Here is a 24,549-nt window from a genome sequence, read left to right as displayed (position 1 = left end):
GTCTGGGTTACAAAGTATTCTTCCGAAAGAAACGCAATTCAAATAAATAAAATCAAATTCTGGAAAATTTATATTAATAAATATATTTAAAATGCTCAGTTCGAAAGAATAAATAGAAAATTTTAAAACAATTATCTGAAAAGACAATGCAAAACAAACAATTAAAATAAAAGTATAAAAATTTAAAAATTACCTAAAATAATAACTATGACCAAAAATATATATAAAGAAAACTATTTGAAAAAAAAAAAAAAAATAATAAACGCTGCACCTTTATGTACGCAGTTCGAATAGGTAAATAGAAATTTTTAAAACAGTTATTCGAGAAAAACCAAGCAACTAAAACAATTAAAATGAAATTCGAAAAAGAAAAATTACTTAAAATAATAACAGTTATAATTAAAAATATAATATAAAGAATAAATATTAATTTGGAAAAAATGAACGATGGTGAGTTTGCCATACATTAAGAATTTCGCCAAGTGAAGTATTCTTGGCGTAAACTGAAAAAAAAAAGTGCCAACATAAATTCGTGAATTTCTCCGTAAATTTCGCTCCAAATTTTACAAAATTTCATATTTAGGCGTAATTTGAGTTGTAGAATCGAAATATGTAAAAACATTGGTATGTTATTTCAGGAAAAGTCCGATTTTGTGTCAAAATACCTATGTTAGAATAGTGCTATATATAAATATAATATACATCCTAAGTCGCGCTTTCGAGACTTGAAGAACGCAATTTGAATTTTGTCAATCGGCCCAGTAGAGCGGGAGATATAGAACTGTCTTTTTTTTGGGGGGGAGGAGCAGTGTACCTTTTAAAATTTTTTAGAGGAGAGGCTTTACTGTTGCTCATTTTAAACTTATCATTTTAATTTTATATATCTGAAAAATAATCCCTTTGGGCTTACACGTTTTACTTATTTGGGTTAATTAAAAATAAAATATAGTGAATGCACAGAAATTAAAGATTTGCACATGCCGGAAATGATAAATAGGAAATATGTATGGGTATTTATGCATGTGCTTGCAAAAAGCATGTATCTGCCTTTGACAAAATACTTAAATATTCATTAAATTATTTATAAATGTATTTGAAATGAAGAATTTATTCACTTATAAACAACTGTGAAAGTACTGTGAAGAAATCTAATGATTAAATGTATCTAATTTATAATGATTATAAATGTTATCTAAATATATAATAACCTTAATATTGAATTGTAAACATAAATTGAAATCCTGTTCACAAATACGTTATAAAACTATTTAAGCAAGAATTGTTCGTACTGGAAAGCAATCTGTTAAAAGGCATTGTGAAGCAAATGCTATGAGATGCGCCCTTAAGAAAGTAATACAGAGTTTTGGAATATGTATTGTTGAAATTAATGGTAAAAAAAAATCTGATAAGTATAATTAAAAGAATTATTCCCCTTACATTTTATAATAACTCATTTACAAGTTTTAAATAATACTTTAAAAAAATCCTTATTTTATTCCCTTTCAGAAATGTTCAGAGAAAGTTAAGTACTATTTAAAGTATTTCGCTAATTTCTAATAATTCTCTAATTTAAAATGAACCGAATAGAGCATTAATTATAAATTGACTTATATTTTTCGATTTAAAAGATGCCTCAGAAGCCAAAAAAATCATGTCATATTTAAGAAAGTATTTTAGGAAGAAGCTCTATAAATAGAAAAGAAATAATGCATAATTTTAATAATAATAATACAATAAACTTTGATCTTAATTTTTGTACCTTAACCGAATAAAATCGAATTACCTTAATTTTTTTTCTAATTAAATTAACGAAAACGTGTGAAAATATTTCATTCAAATTAAACCATTCTGAGAAAACTGTTCTGCGAAAAGTATAGCATTTAATTCCGTTCAGAATGAAATGTTGTTTAAAAATATGTTGTTTTCATATACTTAGGACTCTGGAGTGTTGTAGAAAAAGAAAATATATACATTTATATGTATATATTATTTATATGTATGTATTTATACGACGTAATTACAAAATATTTACATCCGATCGCGTCAAAACCCATTGAACTTAATGGTAAATGACCCAATGTTTTGGTCACCACGTAGGTATCGCCGGTGCTTCAGAGCAGGGTACGAGAGAAACCTGTTTAGGGCTACTCCATCTTACTTCCTACCTCCATGGTTGTCGCCTGGGGCAAGAGGTCCGGAAACTGGTTTTTGGTGGAAATGTATTTTCGGACAGAGCATGCAGGCCCGAAAAATTTGAAGTTGGTGATTACGATCGTTGATAACATTATCAAGATCATGATTAAACAAGATCCTTTTTCGACAACAGCACAGCGGTTGCGGAAAAACTTAATTCCGCTTAACAAACCATTTCGGACCATATTCGGAAACCGGGATTGATCTGTAAATATTCCAGATGAGCCAGATAGTAATAAGGGATCATGAGATAAGTGAGGAAAGTTTGCGTGATCGAATTATTATACTCGCATTTCTGCTTGCTCGGAACAAAAACGAACCGTTTTCGGACCGTATAATAATGAAAAGTGGATTATTTACGAAAATATCGTTAAAAAAGAACCTATTGTGAGCCGGACAACCTGCCCATCCACTTCTAAACCATGTTTGAGCCTGAATAAGAGAAGGCTGTGTGTATGGTCGGTCGGCACAAGGACCGATATATTATGAGCTTTTGAAACCTAAAAATAAAGCTCATTTCAAAAGATATTATTATCAACAAATGGACTATTAAAAAAAGCAGTCAAAAAAATTCTGTGAGGTTCAATAGAAAGCACATCATACTGCATTATGATAACGCCGGGACGCATGCTTTTTTGGTGACTCGTCAAAAAATCGCAGAGCTCGGCTGAGAAATTCGGCAGCATCCACCTGTAAGGGAAATGTTAATTTTATTAACAGTTAAATTTTGAGTTAAAGTTCCTTTTTTATCGATTCTTAACTTCAACTTACACTTCCGGCCAGAACGTAGTTTTAGAATCACGTCTGAATACATAATGAGAAAGAGCGGTATTTAACCGCGAAGTTCTTCGGTCTTAGATAGAGAGATACCAGGTATTCTGGCTGCACGCGTCCGCCTTTTTAGGCTACCCTCTCGTAAGTTATTATTACGCTCGGCCGTACTTTAGGCTCTTGATAGCTTTGCAGTCTATTAATGTTAAGGGGTCAACTCTGTTAGAATCTTGATAGCTTCGACTATTTCTCTTTATTTAAGGTTAGTTTAGTATTATTCTTAGTCTCTTAAGTTCAAGCCGAAGTGTAGGCTTTACTGTACACTCCAAGATGGAGTTTTGTTAAACTTTAGTTGGAATAATAAAGGGTTAGTTTACCCTTCTATCTTGTTGTTTCCTGTCACACGAACTCAAGCGATTATTCGCTTATCAGTTCTTAAGATTCTTCACTTCCAACAGTAACTTAGAATTACAAAGTGAGGAACTCTACACACCATACTTCCCAGACTCAGCTCTCTTCGATTATACTTTTCTTTAAAAAATTTTTGAAGACGAAAAAATTCAAAACTGAAGGAAATGTCAGCCAAGTACTACTTGAATTCTTCGGCCTAAGGAGAAGACATTTTCAAAACTGGTATCTGTAGATTGCAATCACGCATGCAACAGGTTAAATGTGACCCTGCAAATTCTTTTGTACAGTAAATATTATTAAACGTATGAAAAGTATTATTTTCTTTCACTTCCCAACGGGCAGAATTTTCCGGTAAATCGAATAATATTGGGGGGTGTAGAGGAGGTATTTAAATGGTCAAGTTTAGATGACTTTAAAGGAAACTGCAGTTTGAAAGGAGAAGAAAGCCACAGTCAGAAACAAATTAAAGTCACTAAAAAAGTGTATAAGTCTCCTTGTGGTGTTGATTTACTGTGAGGTAATATCATAGCAATTTTTTTCTCTGCCATTTGGCATTCCCATTTTAAATTACTCATTTCAAAATAAGAACTTATATTCTACATACAATTTATGTTGTTCACTTCTTTTCAGTCTTGAATTAAACGGCCTCTCGCAACTGGTTAGCTTAAAACTGCTTCAGGTGTTAAATTGAAATTTGTATACCAAGATCAGACAGAAATTTTATTTTAATTTCATTATTTTTACATTAAAAACCTTTTTAATATTTTTGTAATTTTTAGCGTTTTAACAGTATTATAATTTAATTAAATTTAATAGAATATTTAAAACTCTTTGAGATATCAGACTGTTATCTGACATTTGGAAGTTTTCCACGCTGAAACTTTTTTATCCTTTAATTTAGTAATGCAGAAACTGAATCTAGGTTAATATAAATAAATTATCTAATAATTTTTAATTGTTATTTTTTCTCTTATGCACTCATATATATTTAATATTAAAACAGTCGAACATCAGAATTTTTGTTATCTGCACAGTCCTTTATCCTTTTTAATTTAACGAGTGCATTATATGTAATAATAATATTTTATTCAAAGAAATAAAAAGAGCATCCAAAAGCAATAAATAGTAAGAAACTTCTTTCAGTTTATTTAATTAAGAGCTTGGAATCAAATCAGATTGAAAAATATTAACAATAAATTTCTTGAGAAGAAATTATAAACACTAATTTAAAATACGAAGTTCTTATACTACAGTCCTTCGTCTTTTTGATGAAATTACTTTGGATTTATCTTTTTTTCTGCACTGCATTTCAAATTTCTTACGATGGGCATGTAGAAATGCTGTTTCGTTAAGACAAAAGGAAACGCTTCATTTTACTAACGATAAAAACTCAACAAATACGAGCATTTTTCAGGTTATCGGAAATGTGATTGTTCTTGTTACGTTTTATCTGACTGCTTCAAAAAGAATGTGGCTTCCTGTTGTTTACACTTTTTTTATAAATTGCGTCTGTTGGAAAAGAAATGGAGATTCTGTTTGTAGTTCTATTTCTGTGTTATGCCAGTTATGCGTATAACAGAAACAGTGTGGCGTTTGCAACGCCAAAACTTATAGAGGAAGGACTGGATGCACATTATGCTGGTAAGATAATTTCATATTTGTGTAAGTCTCCATTGTTCAGAGCAATTTCAGAGATTTTAACTGATATGAACAATAGAATCAGAGTTGTAAATAACAAAATATAAAATTTGTAATTTTTGTTCAAGAAATATGAATATTAAACCATTAATATTTATATTTGGAACTCCCCCCCCGAAGAGACAGCTGTGTGACTCGCCTTCAAAATTTAGACATTATGTAAAATCTACGACAATCTGAAGGCTATTCCCTCCTCCCCTTTTTTCTCCCCCTCCGATTTTTTTTTCTCATTGAAATGTGTCTTTTGCTTATATATATTCTTTCTTCCAAATGTCATCATTTGTGTTAAATGTGTGAGAAGTGTAAGTCATAAGCATAAGACCTCTATCACTGCCTTAATGAAGTATCCCTAGCGTAATAGCAGATTAGCAGTAAATAAAGCATGCTCATTTTGTGCTATAGAGGATTCACTGGAGCACGAGCTCGCATAAGCCCTTTGTTAAATTTGCTACCATTCTACATTTAAATACTGAACTTTCATTGCTGCCAATCTATGTTCAGATCTTGAACATTTTATTGCTCTCTCCACGATGCTTTTCATGATATGCGATTTTCCTAAATTCAAGCTACGCACTGATAGGGTTTTTCCCAGGAACCTTTCTGCTGCGGCTTGAGGCCATCTAAAATGTCCTTTGTTAATTTTGTGCCCAGGGCCGGCACTAGGCATGTTGTTGCCCGGTTCAGCTTTTGAGGGTTCTAAATTCTGCTACCCGATGCCTCTTTAATTTCTAAAATCTTTGCCGCCTCCAAACTCTGCTGCCCATTGCTTCCACTAAATTAAAAAAATTCTGCCATTTTAAAAATTTTTCTAGATTCTAAAAAAAAATTGCTGCCTCTAAATTCTGTCATCCTGTGCAACCTCCGGCTACAACGGCTCTGTTTGTGTTTAACTCGTGAGCTCCTTGCTATTTTGGTTTGGAGCTAGAAAGTACTATTTCTAAATGTATAATTAATGTTTCAAGTTTAATATGCCTGTATAATTAATGTTCAAGTTCATATAGATTTTCCGAAAAAATATTTGAAACCCCATTTAGTTGCATTTTATTCCGATGGAGCTAGTGTGATGTTGAGAAAAAAATCAGGATTTGCAAATAAATGTTCACAAACTTTTCGAAATATTGCAGTTTGGCCCTGCATAGGTCATTGTTTACAACTAGCATTAAAAATTCGATGGTAAAACGTAATTTCGCACGTATACACATAATATTTCTTGTAAACGTAATATTTCTTGATCAAATTATATGCTTTTTATCACCAGCCCCGCTCCCCCAAACAAGCGATAATCAAATGTGAATCGTAAAGATCTAGGTGCCAAACTATTAAAATCAGTCATGTATTGGACTAAGATTAGGCAAAATTTAGTTTATACAGGGCCTTTTTACAATGCGAGGAATTTTATGCAAGCATTTGAGTCGAAGGACAATGGAATAAAGGATATTTTTTTTTTTTTTTTTTTTTTTTTTCTTAATAGACAAAAAATTTGAACTGTTAAAAGAGATCTGATGATCGATATCTTAAGAATTATCTTATCTGATATATGCGATTTTTTATTTTTTAAACTTTAACGATTTTTTTATTATTTAAAAATATTTTCTAGTTCATGCATAGTTATTTGTATTTTCGAAGTAAAATGTTTCATTAAAATTCGATACTTTAATTTTATAGATTATTTTATTTAAATTTTAATAGCTCACCACAGCAGATGAGGACGAAAATCTAATATTTAACAAAAGTAAAAATATAAATTTTAATATCAAGTAAACAGACGGTACTTTATCAAAAGTAATTCAAGAATTTGCTGTTGCTAATAATACAGCAGTGTTGTTTCACAGATATTGCTGAAAATATGAGAATTTTCCGATTACTAGTATGTAGATGTAGTCCTATTTAAAAATTATAATTCAAACAAATTTTCAAAGACCAATTAGTCTGTTATCTGTTTACACAAAATCTTGATAAACTGATTGCAAAGAGATCAAAGTACTTTTCACGCTGTAATCGCTTAAAGAAGCCAAGTTTATCTGACTACGTAGTAGGATAAGACTGATGTAATGTCACAGAAAATGTGAAAAATGTAGCCTTGAAGGAAGTGAATGGTTTGCATATGCAAATAACTTCTTTTGATATAAACGGAACAATATTTTGAAATAAAAAGTCATTTTAAATGCATTAAAAGGTTTTCTATTGTCTAAATTTATATGTTATCATAAAAAATCTTTATCTTAAAGGGAACTAAAAATTTTTATACAGGCTAAAACGTTTTTATACTTTCATACAAAGCCTTTCCTAAGATAAGCTTCGGCTTATATGTGTAGGACCATGTTATTAATACCACATTTGCTATTTCTTTAGACGAAGGAATTATTCTGAAAGCTTACGATGTCGATTTAGTACTAATAACAAATACCAGTATAGATTTGATCTTACAGTAAAGCTGGTTTTTGAAAGTCTAAGGATCTTATCTTCATCATTTAAATTTAGTGCACAAAAGATGAATTTATTGTTTGGCTCCAAGGGGAAATTAAGACTAATGTACTGAGCTCCAAGGAAATCGTAAAAAAAACATGGAAATGCTTAGGCCTTTGGCAAGTATTATTGGCAGCATTTTATTTATAGTGGTATTTTATCGTCACACCTCTTATAAAACAAAAAACTGATTGTATAACAAATTGATTAGTTCCCGACACTCCGATGGTGGTGCAAAAATGTAAATCACAAATAAGGACAATGATTTAAAATGTCCCAGCCGACCAAAATAAATAAAATAAACTTTATATATCAAGATGATCCTTAATAAATCTAATTTCTTCCAAATACACAGGACATTCCTTAGAAAGAGCATCATGTTCCTTATTATATTTAGTACTGAAACGTCGATTGTATTCTTTGCAATTAGTACAGCGAACGAAATCAGAAGAATACGTAGAATGCAGGTTACATTTTGAATTTACATTGGATCAAAGCTCACGCTGGTCATTATGAGAATGAGAGAGCGGATGCTCTAGCGAAAGAAGCCGCCCTGGGAGTTGGGACCGAAAAGGTTATTATTCAAGATTCGAAAAAGAAGACATGTACTATAATGTATGACAAGCTTATTAAAGACTGGAAAAATTTGTGTGATCTCTCTGAAAAAAACAAAAATTATCTAAAATGTTTAAAAATTAGAAAAAAAAAAAAAAAAAAAAAATGGGAATTTTAGGAGATGTAGATTTCAATCAAATTCTCACTGCAAATGGTAGGTTCCCTGCTAACTTAAAAAGTTTCCACCTCCAGGGAAATGATATATGCAAAGTTTGTAATAAATTCCGCGATTCAAAGCATTTCGTCGAGGACTGTTACCTGGCTGGAAGTGTGAGAGGAAAATATAAATTTGCGAAGTTTGAGGATTTATTTAGTAACTATAAATTGTTTAAAAAATTTGCAAGAGATATTATGCAAGCTGTGAATGAGAATAAGAAGAACATTGCCCACCAGCGACCGAGCGGTAAAGTCGCTGAACACTGGTAGTTCGGTCCGAGGTTCGAATCCCGCGAACGGACTGGCTGCATGGGTGTTTTCGTGGTTTTCCCCATGTGTAACGTGTATACGAGCCAGTTTCCCTTAGAAAGTCCTCCACGAAGGCATCCCTCCCTTTAGGCAGATAGCCCTAGTGTCTTTGCCATAATTAAATACACCACTAAGAAGAACATTGGTATCCAGATATAATAAAGCAGAAAATCATACTGAAAACAGAAATAATTGAAGTAACTAATAAATTTAAGATGAATTTTGATAATATAAAGAAGATTTAAATAATAATAACTAATTGAAAGTAAAACTTATAAAGATTTTAAACTTCGGAGAAAACACAGAAATGGAAACGACACATTTATATACTATTTCACCTTTCACCGAGAGTGTTTGAAATGTATGTATCTGCTTTACGTTTTTATTTATTATTTTTTTATTTTTTTATCTTTTTTTAAAATTATGCTTTGTGGCTTGGCCTGTTCCCTCATAGCCATATGGCAGGTTTCGCCTGCTAGGTGGGATGGGGGCCAGTGCTTAGAACTAACTAACTCAGCTGGTGGTAAGGACAATATTTCTAAAGAAATTTACTTGAAAGGTCTAAAATGTAATATCATATATGGAATAAGGATTTAATAGGAGGGACGGAAAGATATAAAACGTTACTAGAAATACAAAGAAAAATTACGGTAGTAACAAAATTTAAAATTATCTCAATTAACTTAAAGAAATGGGAGGTACTTTATTTCTGATCATAAAAGTAGATGTTGTAAACTATATTTTTATCCAACTACAAACATACTGAAATTCCATATAAATATGCTAACTGAAATTAGAGTGACATAAATATGCAGAAAGACTTTCATATAACGTAAATACAATAAGATAATAATGTTTTATTTTTACTTCCTTGTACAAAGTAAAAAGGAAGTATTGTGATCGCGAAAAATTTCAGGCATCATATTTCAACGAAAATATCCATTTTGATCGCTATCGAATCCAATTTAACGATGTTTTTGCGTGACATCTGTACGTAAGGACAGAATAAAGGACTCTTTCACCCCAAATAAAAATTATATAACTGATTTAAAATGAATTCTGAAGAGAATTTTTCGTGGCGTCTGTACGTACGTACAGTATCTCGCATAACTGAAAAACGAGTAGCCTCAGAACGTTGAAATTTTGTATACAGCAGTAGTGAATGTGCTGGAAATGTGCAGCTCCCATTTTGGTTGCAATCGGCCGCACCAAAAGTATGTAAATATATGTGTATTTGAATTTAACAAATATTCTCTATTCGTATAAAGTTAATATAAATTTAAAATTTAATTAAGAAATTTTAATTACAAAAATAAAAATAAAATTAATTATTGCTGCGAACTAATTTACAATATCATTTAAATTCTAAGCGCATATATAAATTAAGTACACGTATCTATCATTAAAAAATATATAATATTCCAAAAAAATATTTTTAAAGAATTTTTAAGACCAAATTAAATTGCATAAGTGAATAATTGTTGAGCAGGCTAAGACTAGCTAAAATAGCTTAAGACGTTATACCTTCAAACCTAACTCTTCAATTACTCAATTCGTGTTTCGTCATCCATATAGGCAAGGTTAAAATTCAAAACCAAAAGTAAAACCAAATGTTGTGAATTACTAAAAACGAAATTTAAACTAGTAGGAATTTTGAGAAATCTAGCAAGTAAAATGTCTAGGAATTAAAATATTAATTAAATGTCAATTAAGAGTAGAAAACCAAATTTTTTAAAAAACCAAGGTAATTTAAAAACTCCTGCCTATTGAAAACTTCCACTACACGAATTAAGCAAGTAAATGTAAAATAAACTATATACAATCTATCAAAATAATAATAATAATAATGAAAATGTTAGTAAATAGCAAGTTTTAATTTAACTGACCTAGAACTACATATTTGAATTCCTGAGTGTGGACTAGCATTTGCTAAAACTAGGTGAAGTTCAGCAGTTTGTTACTGCTAACTGTATAAATAGAGGGCGCTCATAAAATGTAAAATTGAGTGTGAAGCTGCTACCTGTGAGAGCTATTGTTAAAACCTATGCTGTAAACTTTAATAATGTAAAATGTTTGTTTTGTGTGCAAAAAGGTTGCTAACTTTGAGGCATTGTTAAAATGTATATATATATATATATATATATATATGTATAAAGGGACTTTGTTACTCGCCTCAGTGATTTAAGTTTCTTTATTCTTATATGTTTATAAATTGTACATTTTTTGCTCTAAAAATTGGTTCAATTATATTGTTATCTTACGGTTAAAGTTTTTATGTTTTAGTAAATCTGCATGCAATATTTATGGAATTATCAACAATTTAAAAGTTATTTAAGTGCGGCTAAGCCTAATTATTTTTGCCATGGCGGCCGTGTTTGTTTACATTTGAAACAGCAGAATAGTAGATTTGTTGCCAATCTAGAGAAACTAAGCTTCGCAACAACAAAGATAACGTCTTCTTTTATTATTGCGAATTAAATCATGCTTAATCCATTCTGGAACTTATTGGAGGTAATAAGTGTTTAAGATTTACTTCGTAATTTTTAGTACAGATATTTTGAGTTTTTATGTATTTTTGCCTTGTCGCGAAAGGTACAACTGAATTAATTGAATGAGAAATACTGAATCGTCTGTGAAAAACTGTTTCTTTTCTTTTCTTTTTCTTTTCGTTTGCCTAATTTCTTTTGTACATCGTTTTAGAGTTATTATAGTATTTGAATAAAACATGCGGCGACGATTAGATAATTCTTCAAATAATATAAATTTTGAGCATTCTGAGTTATAAAATGAATGAAATGTAACGCTGTTAAGGGAACCATGCGTCAGAGTGTCGCTATGGTAGTAAACAAATATACTGAATTTTAAAGAGTGCATTTATTCTATTGTGGTTAATGCGCTATCGACGAAGTAGATTTAATTAAATCCAATTAGTTTAAATGAAGTGCAAGAAAAATGCATATAATTTAATATTCCGTACAAAGAAGTCATGTGGTGTGCACATCAAATTGTTTATTATTACAATCAACAGCATTCAAAGTTGTATATATACCTAAAAGGATTTTGCTAACACTCAGGCACGGTCCACGCATTACTCATTATTTGTGATGGTCTTGAAGTTTAACCAACGAACGAATTTTTTATAAAACACAAATCAATTCCTGTAAAAAATATTGTGCCGTAATGAGGGTCTGATGGGTTTCTTCGGCACTCTGCAGAATTTTATATCTGACTTATGTCAATCATGCCACACTTTTGACCTTTTCCTACAGAGTAGCAGTCAGAAGTTATGAGTCCAATGTGGTTCAACTTTGAAAGTAAGTAAAAAATTTTAATTATAAATAAATTTGTCAAAGACTAATAAATGAACAAATCATATAGTTTTGATATCAAAAGGTTTAAGGATTTAAGGTTTGTTTAGGTTTAAGGATCATCAAAATTGTAAAAATAATTTTGGGAAAAGCTCTTTTTAGTTTTGGTTTATAAAATCTCCTTCCTATTCCATTCCTTAAAGTCTTTATTCCGTTAAAGACTTTATTACATATTATCTTTGATCTTGCTTTCTTGCTACAACATTCAAAAAAAGTCTCCTATATTTTTTTAATTAAAAAAAAATATTGCAATACGTGGGAATGACATTTCTTGCTGCTGGAAATATTTCAAGCAATAATTTAATGCATATTCATAGAATGAACACTTTTTAAAAGAGGAATGACTTTTAGGTGAGCAAAGAGTTATTCTGAAATGTGTACGAAGAACTTATGTGTCAAAAACACTTATTATTACAAATCGAATTGAAGTATTCTTCCGAAAAATAATACTTCATGCGAATGAAATTTTAAATATCTCTGTATAGCATAAAATTTCCTTGTTGATCAAGAATCCACTAATTAGAAACTTTCTGAGTTCACGTGACTTATCTAACTTTTCTACGAAGGAACATCTTTCACGTTTTCTGAATACGAAAATGATAAATTTTCGCATCGTAATATAAGCGCAGTTTCAAAGTTGCTGTGCCAAATGCATGATTTTAATTTTCCTTGAAAGAAAGTTCACGTTTTTTTTGGGGGGGGGAGCGTATCCTGAAATTACCATTTTTAAAATTATTTGTAATCTTGGCACATTAGCTTGGCGAATAGTGTAATGTTACCAAGGGTTCTATGTTCTGAAAGGAACCTTAACGGGTCACTATAAGTTAAAATGTGGAATTGCAGAACATCGATGATGGCATGTCAATGAAATCCAAAGTTTCGACGTCGAGATGAATCGTTGCAAAATTACTTCTTACAGTCATAAACATATTAACAATCATTTAGTATGAGTGTTATAGTTTATAACAATCATATTAACAATCATTTAGTATGAGTGTTATAGTTATATATATATTTAGTATGAGTGTTATAGTTTATAGATGGTTATTCATGGAGGACGCAACTAGGGAGAACTATTACCAGGATGCCGAACCTATGGCCACATGCCACTAGAAATTTCTGTGGCACGCTTCAGTTACAAATTACATTATTTTTATTCACTTACATTCACTGAAAACAGCATTAAAAATATCTCTAAGACTAGCGGCCATCAAAGTCGTATTTAGAAACCAGCACGAGCGTGAACGTGTTACGTAGAAACAAAAAAATTAGAATTTACATTCACTCATTTAAACTTTTAAACTAACTTCTCAGACTTCTTCTTGGTGCCGCGACAAAAACTAAATAAAAAAAAAAAAAAAAAAAAAAAAAAAAAAAAACACCTCAAACTAAGAACTTAGTTACTTACTTCTTTCATAATAATCAAAATCTTAACCCTTTAAAATCAAAGAAAATATCCTCGGTCAATTGAAATTACATGAACATAGCACTTAAACATTAAAACAAAAATTCACTTCCTCCAATTAGTTCAATTAACTTCTGACAATTAAACATTAATTAAAAAAATAACTTCTCAGCTAGAAATTTACTAACAATAAATATTCAATTTTCATCTACTTAAACATTAAACATTTCCAAATTTTTAAAGATTAATTATCAAAAGAAAAGTACCAATGAAAATACTCACGAATTCTGCGTCGCACATCTGAGGTCACTCACGAATTCTGCGTACGCACATCTGAGGGACTCACGGAGTTGCCCAGATCCAGTCACAAAACGTCGAAACAATATCTGCCAAATCTTCATCGTTTTCAGGAACCGAAATGAAGTCTGTTCAACGGGAAGCACAAGGGAATTTTTTCATAGTTCCAGCACTAACCTCCGTCAAGCAGCATTTTAACTCAACAAAATCAACTTCCCTAAAATTTCGAAGTTCCACTGAAGATAACAGAAGCAGGTCGAAACTGGAGACAAAAGACCAAGACAGACCTCAGGAGGTAAAGAACTCAAAACAGGAACTCCAGCACGAGCAGTTCGGACTCAACTCTTCCACAAGTGGAAAAAAAAAAAAATATCAGCGACGAAATCGAAAATAATAGGCCGCAGGACAGGAATCGCCGCCGTCCAGCACGACGAGCACTCACACTATCTCGGATCAAGCATTTGTACGTATGTATGTTGCATACAGGTTCCCGCGCATGGTGCGCTACATTAGGATAACATGTTAAGCGATTTTCGATTACATAAAGTTCAATATCCTGGTGCTAGGTCGATAAAATGCTGGTATGATGAAGAGATGGTTATTCATGGAGATAGAGTCCATAGGATCCGTAGAGACTGGGCTACCGCGGTAGCTAACACGCCCCATCGGGCGAGGGTAAGTGCGGAGTAAGATGGTAAAAAAGAAATGCCAATTCGCAACAGAGTCCAAGAGTCCAGTGTGACACATTTAGATATTCATATACATTATTTACAAAAGACAACATAAAAACAAAAGCAAAAACAAGTTATTGAGTACATCAGTGCAGAAATGAAAAATGGTATATTATACATGAAAAACAAGGTTGTAAGACAATTGGTGCAATTACATATCAAAAAAATTAATTGAGGTGTCTAAGAACAGCCCGTGGCCTTTTTTTGAAGGCTTGGTATTATAGTCATAATCTAATACTGGTATGGTAGGATTGGAGACCTTGGGTATAATGCCTCTCGTGCAACGGCTTAAGAAAACTCGGTTGACACTCACCAAGAAACGCCTCAAAATCACTACTGGCTCAAACCACACTAAAATTAAAAATTTAACCAATCTTAGAGAAACTTGGATTTTTTATTAAGGTGGTGGAATTTATTACTTCAATAAACTTCTTTTACTTTCATTTCTTTTTTTAAATGCATACACAAATAAGTGAAGAAAGAAAGGGAATAAATTATTCCTTTATACATGTTTGAGCAATCCTGCTCGAAAGAAGGCACGCCATGTCCAAAATGTTCCAAAAAGCGGTAATCTTTATTTATTCTCTCCCTCCACCTTTAGTACGAATGCAAGTAGTCCCACAAAAATAACTGCTTGAAAATACAATCTTGTGCCATATTTCTGACCTACAAACAGTTTTCGTGTTCACTCGAATTTCAATTTGCATGTGTATCTTGTTTTTTGTGTTGTGTGTATTAATTTTTTCCCTTGGTTCTGAATGCAAAACTGTCAAATATGCTTCCGAAAAAAATAGAAATTTAGCAAGACCATATTTGAATATTTGAAGAACTGTGAACAACGAACTATGAAGTAAGATAAAAAAGCAACAAAGTTCTGTGTTGCTTATAATCCGTAACGTTACTATCTCGCATATTTACCATAAAGCGTCATTTCCAGATGAATCATAAAAGCGTTTGCTCCATGCAAAATAAAGAAAGAAGAAAGTTCATTGGAAAAAAAAAAAAAAAAAAGGCGAGACATTAAACAATAAGTTGTTTTGCATTTTCTTTTAAGCCAAAGAATGATATCACTAAAGCGAATTTCCATCTTCATTTCACAGTATAGAAAACCGTTTTCTGATGTTGAACTTCTGAAAACTACTTTCTTAGCCACATTCGACAAATTATTTGAATATTTTTGCAAAAAATAATCAGAAAGAATTAAAGAACTGCTTGTCAGCGAGAATACTATGAAGGATGGAATAAGTCTGATTTAGATAACGTCGAGGTGTTTTCAATATGCCTTGATGAAAGCACCGATGTGATTTTTATGAGCAAGGTTACCTGTTTTCATTCGATTTGCTTGCGGAAATGTAATGAGAGAAGAATTATCTACATTGATGAGTTTAACAACCACGACCGCAGTTAAAGATATAATGAATGAAATAAACCAAGAAGTTGCAGTAAAAATAGGATTTGATTGAAAGAAAATTATGTCTGTAACAACTGGTAGTGCCTCAAATATGGTAGGAATACATAACGGCTTTGCAAAATTTCTGACTGAAGAAGTTTAATTCCCATTGCACAGATTCTTTGCCTTTTGCATCGACAAGCACTATGTGCAAATGCTACTGTGAAGTCATTCCAAACTGCTTTGTCTGTAATAATTAAAACTGTGATCTTCATATCTGCAAGTACTCTAAATCATCCCCAGTTCTTGAAGTTGTTACAGAAGTTGAATCTCAATATGGTGGACAAGCCCACCAGCGGCCGAGCGGTAAAGACGCTGAACACTGGTAGTTCGGTCCGAGGTTCGAATCCCGCGAACGGGCTGGCTGCATGGGCGTTTTCGTGATTTTCCCCATGTGTAACGTGTATACGATCCAGTTTCTCTTAGAAAGTCCTCCACGAAAGGCATCCCTCCCCTTAGGCAGATAGCCCTAGTGTGCTTTGCCATAATTAAATACACCAACACCAACAAACAATATGGTGGACATCTTACGTATAATAACGTTCGTGAGTCGTGGACAAGTTCTTCTGAGATTTCACTAGGGTTTGGGTGAAATTCTGCTTTTTATAACAAAAAAAAAAAAAAAAAAAAAAAAAAAAAATTAAAATTAAATAAAATAAAAATAAATAAATAAATAAATAAAATAAAATAAAATAAAATAAAATAAATAAATAAAATAGCAAGAATTTCGAGAACTCGTGGATTCTGTTAGGCTGTGTGATTTAATGTTTTTCAACTACTTTGCAGCACTATATAATGATCTGAATAAGAAATTGCAAGGGAAAGAAAAAAGTGCAAATAGATTGTTCATAAGATTCTTTGGTCGCAAACTTGACGTATTCTTTAAAGGCATTGAAACAAAGAAATTTATATAGTTGCCTTCGCTTAAAAGACGCTTAGAACTGACATCGAGGTTTTTCGATAAATTATCTTCCAAAGACAGAAAAAGTATATTTAAGAGTTATTTGGATATTTTAGAAAATTTAAAGGAAATGGTATCAGCGCGATTTTCTGAGTTTCGGAGTTTGGAGAAAACATTGCAGTGAAAAAATAAAAACAATTAATAATATATTCAGAACCGTATTGATACAAAAATTAAATATATGTAACACTAATTACTTTTATTTTACTTTTTCTCTTACTATAAAGGATATTTACTTTAGGACACTTTATATTAACTTAGTATTAAAATGATATATTTTTAAAATGCTGTTTATTCAATTCACATTTGATGCAAGTTAATAACTAAACAGTAGGTACAGTTACAAAGTATAATTCGACAGCTGAAAGCAGAGGTTTAAAGACGACATTTAAAAAGAAAAATAACAAATGCACACTGGACAGCTGAAAATAATAAATCGTAATTTAACTGGCAATACTAATTGAAAAAGGTTCACCATCGTTCACTATTACCAATATTATAGCAACCTTTTAAAGTCAGTCTTGATTGCTTTTTATTATTCTAATTGATATAAGCTTTGTCGAATTTTTGGTTTTACATTTTTTTAAATAATAAGAAGAATTAAAAGGGCGAATTTTTATGGTCCTGATATTTTTATATCTGTATATAGTGCTGTAGAAAGAAGTTTTCACCTTTAAGAATGAAGCTGCTTTTCATGGATAGATTTCAGGTTATTATCGGTGCATTTCACAGAACTGCTTTATAAACTTTCAGTTTAAACTAAATAATCTGAACTACTTCATATCGTAATCTGCATTTCAGATTTTAGTAATGATGTATTATGTGATCTGCCATTTTATTTAGTTATTTATTTTTTAGATGGCACTACAAAAATATGTTGTTGCTTTAATCATCTTCTTTTACCGCCATTTTATCGCATATATAAATATGAAAACTTGGTCAACTGAATCGGGAAGAGGGATTTTAAAGCTAAAGGTTCTATACCTATTCTAGTGCAGCGAACCACACTACAAATACTTCCATTTTATCTCACAGAAACATGATAGAGTGAATAATAATAATAAATAACATGATGACTATTATTTTGTCCATGGTTATTCGTAATGTATATGGCTGAAGGGCGCATAAAACCGGCCCTACTTTGTTTTATAAAATTTGAAATAATTTAAATTTAGTGTAATTAGAAATTTAACAGGTAATTTTCTGAACTATTGGGAACATTTTCATTTATGCATTCTTAATCATTTTTGTTTATTTTCATATTTAAAAATTGGAATCTAATGGTGGCTGATAAATAAGGAACTAAAAGTGGTCGATGGCATACTACACCATTACTCAAATTTCATTAATACCAAATTCATATAACTAGAATATATAAAGATAAACCTCAAATTATTGACCAAGCTAAGTGAAATCTTTTTTATTGCAACTAACATAAATTAGTTAACTTTGAAGAAGTTATGTAACTGATGTTACATAATGTCTTTTTCAATGTGCTGTTTATTTTTTTAAATTTTGAGTATTATCCACACAATGAATCATTAAATATGCGACTGTGAAATTTTTTTGAAACAGGTTTAATTCGGAGCTGTCAGAATACTGCTTACGCTGGCAGCAAGTTCCTTGTCGGTGTTCTGTCTGACCGCATAAATCCGTATGTCTTATTCGCAATCGGCTTGGTAGCAAGTGGTTTGACCACAATTATTTTCTCGACAAGTTCTTCAATTTCTATCTTCTGTTGCCTTTGGTTCTTCAATGGTCTTGCACAAGGATGCGGATGGCCATCCTGCGCCAAAATACTGAGACAAGTAAGTTTATTTTGAATTGTTATCTCTTATGAATCAACGCCAGCCTTTATCCTTTAGTTTATAGCAGGAGGAGAAATACATTTAAGTTTCAAAATGCACGCCAAATGAGAACATAATGTTACTTACAACAATAACAACACCAAACATGCTCAATACTTTATATTCCCAATAATCACGAACATGAGCAAATACATACTTGTTTCTGATTGATGTAGCAAAGTGTGTATGTGTGGAGAGGGATAAAAACTGTCACTATGAAATTTAATAGTCAGTTTACAGGTACAACCTCAGAAATGTCGGGTTACAGGTACAGCTCAAAATTTTGAGTGTCTTAGCTGCCACTCTGTCTCATTGCCATAAATATACTATGCAAGTAATTGCAGTTGTTTGTGGTTAAAAAATGTTTGACTCCTCTTTCTCCCCGACCTCTTACCCACATTTCTCCACTACTTTTCCAACATTTTCCTTATTTTCATAACAGCCGCACTAACCGCATTGACTTTTTATTGCTTTGTTGGAGAAGGAATGACTTTTTTTCCTGTTATTTAAACAATACATTCTACAATGCATAGGAATTCAATTGGTGAGGCTAAAACGGCAGAATTCCTTACATTCATATGTACAAGAGAGGAAAAAAAGGAGCATGATCAAAAACAGAATATTTTCTATACATAAGTTAATATTTGCAGTATGAAAAGTGGCTAGAAATTAACCAGACTACTGTTACAATATCCTTCATTTATGGAATTACATAATAGAAACATTCCTTTCAATAAATTTCTCTGTCCGTTTCTTGCACTGTTCTATATGAATCATGTACAGTTGAAAGCTATGTTACAGTCATTTTTGGTATAATTTATTCATTGTAATGCAGATTTGATTTTTCAAACAGAAAAATCTCTTGGATTTAGATCAGGGAAATAGGACGAATTTGTGCTTAATCAAAATCTTGACATTAACTTGATATAGCCAGGCCAGGTGCTCATCATGGTTAATGAATTTTCCTTCACATTTCGGATAATTTTCTTCGCTGTCACTCACGATGATCTGGCCAAACTTCCTTGTAATAAACTTGGTTAACTCTCTATCCCTCAGGTACCCATTCCACATAATCATTTCCCTGGATACGCGGAAATCGAGGGAAAAACTGTCGTTATTGCTCTGAAACTGGATTTGCTTTCCCTTAGGTAAAGACGGACGTTTCCATTGTTAAGTATTGGCACCTAGTTTTAGGGTCGTATGCTACTATATACTAATTCACCATTCCTTAGATTTTTGCTTACTTAGATCCGACGATTTTTACGTAAAATGTCGCCGATTTTTGGATAATAACATCAGTTTTGGATGGGCAAGAGCAACGTATATACTGAACATTTTCAGTCTGGTTACTTTCCTCCTTAAATGTCCTGAACAAATCAAAAGCTTGAGTACGTGATAAACAACATACGCTTTCTGTAATAACACAGATGTTTCTGTAGTGGATTTATTTATTTTCCTGCAAAATTTCACAGTCACATATTGCTGTAAACGAATACATATGATTCCGGTGGAGAAAAATTTTTTAAAGAAAGAGGGAGGACATTGGTTAATCACAGAACTCTCTCACTGTTTCCAAGCTTACAGCAGCTCGAACACAGTTGGACTACTTACTGTAGCCATGCTGACCAGCAACCAAGTGGTAAAGATGCTGAATGCTGACAATTTGATTTGTGTTCGATTCCAAGCAAATGGGCTGGCAGCATGGGCGTTTTCATGATTTTCTCCACGCATAACGTGAAAGTTCTCCATGATGACATCTCTGCCCTTAGGCAAATATCTCTTGTGTTCTTGGCCATAAAAAAAAACGAACAAACCATATTTTATCCACACCCAGAGGCGGATTTATTGTGTCTTTCAAAATGCACTCGGGAAGGCTTCCAGGTTCCAAATGCCCCCAAAATTATTAACTAATTAAAATATAAACATATTATATACAAGGTAAGTCAAAATGAATATAGCGGTTACAAACCGCTATAACTATTTAATGGAAAAGAATTTATCGATAAGAGTAACACAGAATGTAGACGGAACTACAAAATTTCTTTACGTGTAAGGCGCAGATGCAGTGAAGCGGAAGCCTACGCATGCGTGTTGAAACTTCGCAACGATAAGAAACCTGTTCATTCATTAGTAAAAATGGCGTGTCCCGTGCAGAAAGCATTCTGAGTCTTAGAATTTGAAAAATGTCATTTTATTACAACAGGGCAGAGATTTCGTCAGCGTTACAAACAAGAAACTCCAAATGCGAACATACGCAGATGGCATCGGATGTTTAAAGAAACAGGATGTCGGTGCAAAGGGAAAAGTAGCGGAAGGCCACGTGTTTCAGCGGATAAAGTAGAAAAAATTCACCGCATGTACGAACGAAGCCCACGGAAATCGACGTACGAAGGCAGTAGGGAATTACAAATGCCACAGAAAACGGTATGGCGTGTTGATGATTTTCTGAGTGAAGCTTCATCAGGGAAGCTCTAAAGCTAAACCTTCGAAAATGGCATTCTAATGTTCCATCAATATTTAAAGAACCACTAATGAGGAAGAAAAAGATATGATGCAAGTCGATTCAGGTGAAGAAGTTAATGTCCTTGGTATTAAATGGAATACAAAAGATGACTGTTTCCAGTTCGCAGTTTTATCAATCGAAGAGAAATTGATATTTTTAAAAAAAGAAATTTTGTCAGAAGTTTCGCATGTTTTCGATCGCTTCGGTCTCATAACATGATATTTATAAAAACCTTTCTTCAGGAACTGTGGAAAAACAACTTAACTTTGGATCAATCCATCCCAGAAGACATGACAAGAAGAGAAGGATATCCTTTCGCAAAGAACGTCCTCTAATCCAACAACTAAAAATACCTAGATCTGTATTGAAAACACAAGAGTGTTGAACTAGAAATTCATGCATTCTGTTTTCTAAAAAGGCTTATTGCTGCGTGATTTACGTAAGATGTATTTCGGAAAATTCAGATACAAACGTTTCTTTACTTATTTCTAAAACAAAGGTTTCACTTCTGAAAGCCCTATCTCTGCCGTCTAGAAATATGTTCGACTTTATTGCTAGTAAATCTGTTGCATGCAGTCTTAAGAGACTTTCCTTTACTAGTTAAGCGCATAATAGCTTGGACAGATTCAACGATAACGCTCGCGTGGCTATATTCTAAACCTTATCGCTAGCAGTCATTTGTTGCAAATCGAGTGTCCAAGATTCAGACGATGATTCCTCAAGCGAAATGGTGTCATGTTTCAGGAATCGATAATTCGGCGGACCTAGGTACGAGAGGTATCTTACCATCTCAACTAACAAATTGTAATAAATTGTTCAAAGGTCCTGATTGGTTAAGCAAACCTATAGATGAAATAGAGAACTTCCATTTTTAGAGACACTCTCTCTTCCTGAAAATGTCTTGAAAGAAGAAAAGAAGTGTTTTAATATCAGTGTTTTAGGAGTTCAAGAACCTGCTGTTATTTCAAAATATTCTTCGTGGTCCAAATTAGTCTTGGTCTACTGTCTAAGATTTGCGAATAACAGTTCGTATCCTGAGAAGAAATCGTTAGATTTCCTGACTAGAGATGAGCTCGAGAAAGCAAAAATCAAAATTCTAAAGGTGATAAAACGTTCTGAATTCCAGAAGAAATTTCCCATTTACTTAGCCCCCTTGAAAATGAGTAGTAAGATCCTCTGCTTAAATCCATTTCTAGACAAAGAAGGCGTTTTGCGTGTAGGTGGTCGTTTAAGAAATGCTAATATTTCGCAAAAAAGAAAAACATCCAATTCTTCTTCCTAAAAAGCATTTCATAACTTACTGATCATTAAATATTTTCACCTAAGATATTTACATGCTGCACCTCAGTTATTGATGTGTGTTCTGAGGCAAAGCTTCTGGATGATATCTGCTCGATCTTCCATTCGAAAAGTCCTAAACAAATGTGTTATCTCCTACAGATATAGAACCAAACTGAGCACATAAATTATGTCCGATTGATCTGTCCCACGTGTTACATATACTAGACGATTGGTGTGGACTTATGGACCTCTTACGATAAAACACCGATCTGGACGTGGTCAAAAGTCTTTCAAGTGCTACGTATGAAGTTTTGTATGCTTTTCGACGTGAGCAGTAGTAGTCGAAGATCTTTCTTCTAATGCCTTCTTAGAATCCCTTAGTCGATTTATTTCGGGAAGAGATAGACAAGTAGAGATTTTTAGTTATTGTGACACTAATTATAAACTAGCTGATAGAGAGAGCCAGAAGTGGTTTCAAAATATGAACGAAATGAATCAGTTCGAGCTTATGCTACCTCCGAAAGTATAAAATGGATCTTCAGTCCTCCAGCAGCCCCTCATTTTGGCGGTTTGTGGGAATCGGCTGTCAAGTCGATGAAACATCACTTTCTTCGAAAGGTAGGATCTGCAATACTAACATATCTAGAGTTCACTACACTCATCACTCAGGTCGAGTCCTGCTTGAACTCACGTCCATTGGCAGATGTCTGAGGATTCTATAGATTTTGAAGTCAGTTTCTACTTTACCAGAGCAGCAGCTTTCGAAAGAGCCTATCTCCTACAGACAAAGATGGCAATTCCATCAATCCGTCCTACAACATTTCTGGAAGAGGTGGTCAAGAGAATACCTTTCCCAACTGCAACAACGTCCTAAGTGGCAAAAACCAAAAAGAGACTTTCAGGTCAACGATCTTGTTTTACTCAAAGAAGAAAACGTTCCACCACTGTTGTGGTGTGTGGGAAGAGTCATTAGACTCCATCCTGGAAGAGACAGTAAGATCCGTGTGGTAACGGTACGAACTGCACACGGAGAACTCAAGAGAGCTATCGTTAAGCTTTGTTCTTTATTAAACCATGAAACAAACCCTTTATGATATGATACAAACTATTAATTCATATAGACTGAGTATGATTTGATTAGGAGTTTAAAAAATGTTTGCATTCTATTATGTTTAAAAAGTTTGTGTTTAAGATTGTAATTAACTGAAACTGTATTTCAATGGTGGGCGGGATGTTTAGGCCACATTTTCAAAACTAGATGGCAACCACAGGCAGCTGTAAATTAACTTGCTCGAGCTATGGCGAGAGTAGAAAAGATCGTCTGTTGCCTTGAGGATCTTCTTTTAGTTTTCATTGTTCTTTCATTAGTTAATAAATATGTTTTCATGAATACAGTCCGCTTGAAATTTTACTTATTTAAATACGTTCTACATTATTTAAGTATTTCTGTTTCATTGTCCAATCCCTGCAGTACTTCAGAAACCTTGTTTTCTTTTGGCAAATTTCCAGACTATTAACTTATTTGAAAACTCATTACGTCAGAAAATTTTCTAGAGACATTAGGTATTTTTTTGGAAGCATGAGAAATTGAAAAATGAGCAACGCCTTCGTCGGGAATCTAACCGCGGACCTCTGGAATACGCGCCCAGCGTGCAGTCCACCACATTACGAAAACGGAACTAAACAAAACATCATAAACGATGGATAAAATATCAGCAATAAAAATACCTCCTTTCATTCCTTCTGATCCATCTCTGTGGTTCACGATGGTGGAATCTACTTTTGAATTAGCAGTTCCAAAAGCTATAACAGAATCCAGAACCAAGTATAACGACTGTGTGGCGCATTTACCTCCTGACATCGCTATGACCATGAGGGATATCATCATTTCTTCTGACAAAACGGATTCATATGGGAAACTGAAGAATTAAGTCATTTCTCGTTGTGGTGAAAGTAAATCGCAGAAAATACGTCGCTTACTTGCCGATGAGCAACTAGGGGCTCGAAAGCCGTCTGAACTCTTACGCGTTATGCAGCGGCGTGCAGAAAATCATAACGTGACGGATACTTTTGTTTTGGAATAATTT

General features: G+C 32.8%; 1 protein-coding gene across 3 annotated transcripts in view; it reads left to right on the top strand.

The window, feature by feature from the left end:
- The first annotated feature begins 4,859 nt into the window (after positions 1-4,859).
- Positions 4,860-24,549, top strand: part of LOC118186910 (glucose-6-phosphate exchanger SLC37A4-like) — a 61,435-nt gene continuing 41,745 nt past the window's right edge. For 2 of the 3 annotated variants that reach the window (XM_085815504.1, XM_085815503.1), the window contains exons 1-2: positions 4,863-5,016; positions 18,407-18,639. In XM_085815504.1, the coding sequence (XP_085671630.1) occupies positions 4,899-5,016; positions 18,407-18,639 (351 nt within the window). In that variant the 5' untranslated portion in view covers positions 4,863-4,898. Of the gene's footprint in view, positions 5,017-18,406; positions 18,640-24,549 lie in introns of all 3 variants that reach the window. The other variant, XM_085815505.1, reaches the window with a different exon arrangement.

The sequence above is a fragment of the Stegodyphus dumicola genome, chromosome 4 (assembly GCF_044657685.1).
Source record: "Stegodyphus dumicola isolate Sdum_Otavi_A_Nest chromosome 4, ASM4465768v1".
NCBI classification, from domain to species: Eukaryota; Metazoa; Arthropoda; class Arachnida; order Araneae; family Eresidae; genus Stegodyphus; species Stegodyphus dumicola.
This window is presented reverse-complemented; position numbering and strand designations above follow the sequence as displayed.